General features: G+C 54.7%; 1 protein-coding gene across 1 annotated transcript in view; it reads right to left on the reverse strand.

Annotated features, from left to right (window-relative positions):
• Positions 1-419: 419 nt before the first annotated feature.
• The window catches only part of LOC138364774 (glutamate--tRNA ligase-like), a 1619-nt gene continuing 170 nt past the window's right edge, over positions 420-1868 (reverse strand). Inside the window, exons 1-2 of the mRNA XM_069324747.1 lie at positions 1769-1868; positions 420-1661 (exon numbers count right to left, since the gene is read on the reverse strand). The exon at positions 1769-1868 is cut by the window's right edge and continues 170 nt beyond it. Coding sequence (XP_069180848.1) covers positions 420-1661; positions 1769-1868 — 1342 coding nt within the window. The remainder of the gene's footprint in view (positions 1662-1768) is intronic.

The raw sequence follows: 1868 nt of genomic DNA on the forward strand, positions 1-1868 counted from the left end.
AGGCACACACCAGCAACACTGGATGTTGCATCAGGTAAGACACAGGCACACGCCAGCAACACTGGATGTTGCATCAGGTAAGACACAGGCACACACCAGCAACACTGGATGTTGCATCAGGTAAGACACAGGCACACGCCAGCAACACTAGATGTTGCATCAGGTAAGACACAGGCACACACCAGCAACACTGGATGTTGCATCAGGTAAGACACAGGCACACGCCAGCAACACTAGATGTTGCATCAGGTAAAACACAGGCACACACCAGCAACACTGGAGGGGACCAACCAACACAATTGTGTGTTATGGTAATTTCATTGACCAAGGCATAACTTCGTTACTTACGGAGTAACCTGATCATAGAGTGGAGGCCGGATCAAGGCTACAGGATCCCGGGTTCTGCCTTGTTGTGGTCGCTATAGCGTCTTTCTGTGTGGCCAGCACTCGTGGGTGCTGGCCACACCAGTGGTGTCTGGTGCTTCCAAGACGGTGTGGCCCTTAACACCACTGGTGTCTGGTGTTTCCTGGACGGTGTGGTCCTTAACACCACTGGTGTCTGGTGTTTCCTGGACGGTGTGGTCCTTAACACCACTGGTGTCTGGTGTTTCCAGGACGGTGTGGCCCTTAACACCACTGGTGTCTGGTGTTTCGAAGACGGTGTGGCCCTTAACACCTCTGGTGTCTGGTGTTTCCTGGACGGTGTGGCCCTTAACACCACTGGTGTCTGGTGTTTCCAAGACGGTGTGGTCCTTAACACCACTGGTGTCTGGTGTTTCCTGGACGGTGTGGCCCTTAACACCTCTGGTGTCTGGTGTTTCCTGGACGGTGTGGCCCTTAACACTACTGGTGTCTGGTGTTTCCAAGACTGTATGGCCCTTAACACCACTGGTGTCTGGTGTTTCCTGGACGGTGTGGCCCTTAACACCACTGGTGTCTGGTGTTTCCAGGACGGTGTGGCCCTTAACACCACTGGTGTCTGGTGTTTCCAAGACGGTGAGGCCCTTAACACCACTGGTGTCTGGTGTTTCCAAGACGGTGTGGCCCTTAACACCTCTGGTGTCTGGTGTTTCCTGGACGGTGTGGCCCTTAACACCACTGGTGTCTGGTGTTTCCAAGACGGTGTGGCCCTTAACACCACTGGTGTCTGGTGTTTCCAAGACGGTGAGGCCCTTAACACCACTGGTGTCTGGTGTTTCCAGGACGGTGTGGCCCTTAACACCACTGGTGTCTGGTGTTTCCTGGACGGTGTGGCCCTTAACACCTCTGGTGTCTGGTGTTTCCTGGACGGTGTGGCCCTTAACACCACTGGTGTCTGGTGTTTCCAGGACGGTGTGGCCCTTAACACCACTGGTGTCTGGTGTTTCCTGGACGGTGTGGCCCTTAACACCACTGGTGTCTGGTGTTTCCTGGACGGTGTGGTCCTTAACACCACTGGTGTCTGGTGTTTCCAGGACGGTGTGGCCTTTAACACCACTGGTGTCTGGTGTTTCCTGGACGGTGTGGCCCTTAACACCACTGGTGTCTGGTGTTTCCAAGACGGTGTGGTCCTTAACACCACTGGTGTCTGGTGTTTCCTGGACGGTGTGGCCCTTAACACCACTGGTGTCTGGTGTTTCCTGGACGGTGTGGCCCTTAACACCACTGGTGTCTGGTGTTTCCTGGACGGTGTGGCCCTTAACACCACTGGTGTCTGGTGTTTCCAAGACGGTGTGGTCCTTAACACCACTGGTGTCTGGTGTTTCCTGGACGGTGTGGCCCTTAACACCTCTGGTGTTTCCAGGACGGTGTGGCCCTTAACACCACTGGTGTCTGGTGTTTCCAGGACGGTGTGGCCCTTAACACCACTGGTGTCTGGTGTTTCCTGG

This window comes from Procambarus clarkii, chromosome 14 (assembly GCF_040958095.1).
Source record: "Procambarus clarkii isolate CNS0578487 chromosome 14, FALCON_Pclarkii_2.0, whole genome shotgun sequence".
Taxonomy (NCBI): Eukaryota; Metazoa; Arthropoda; class Malacostraca; order Decapoda; family Cambaridae; genus Procambarus; species Procambarus clarkii.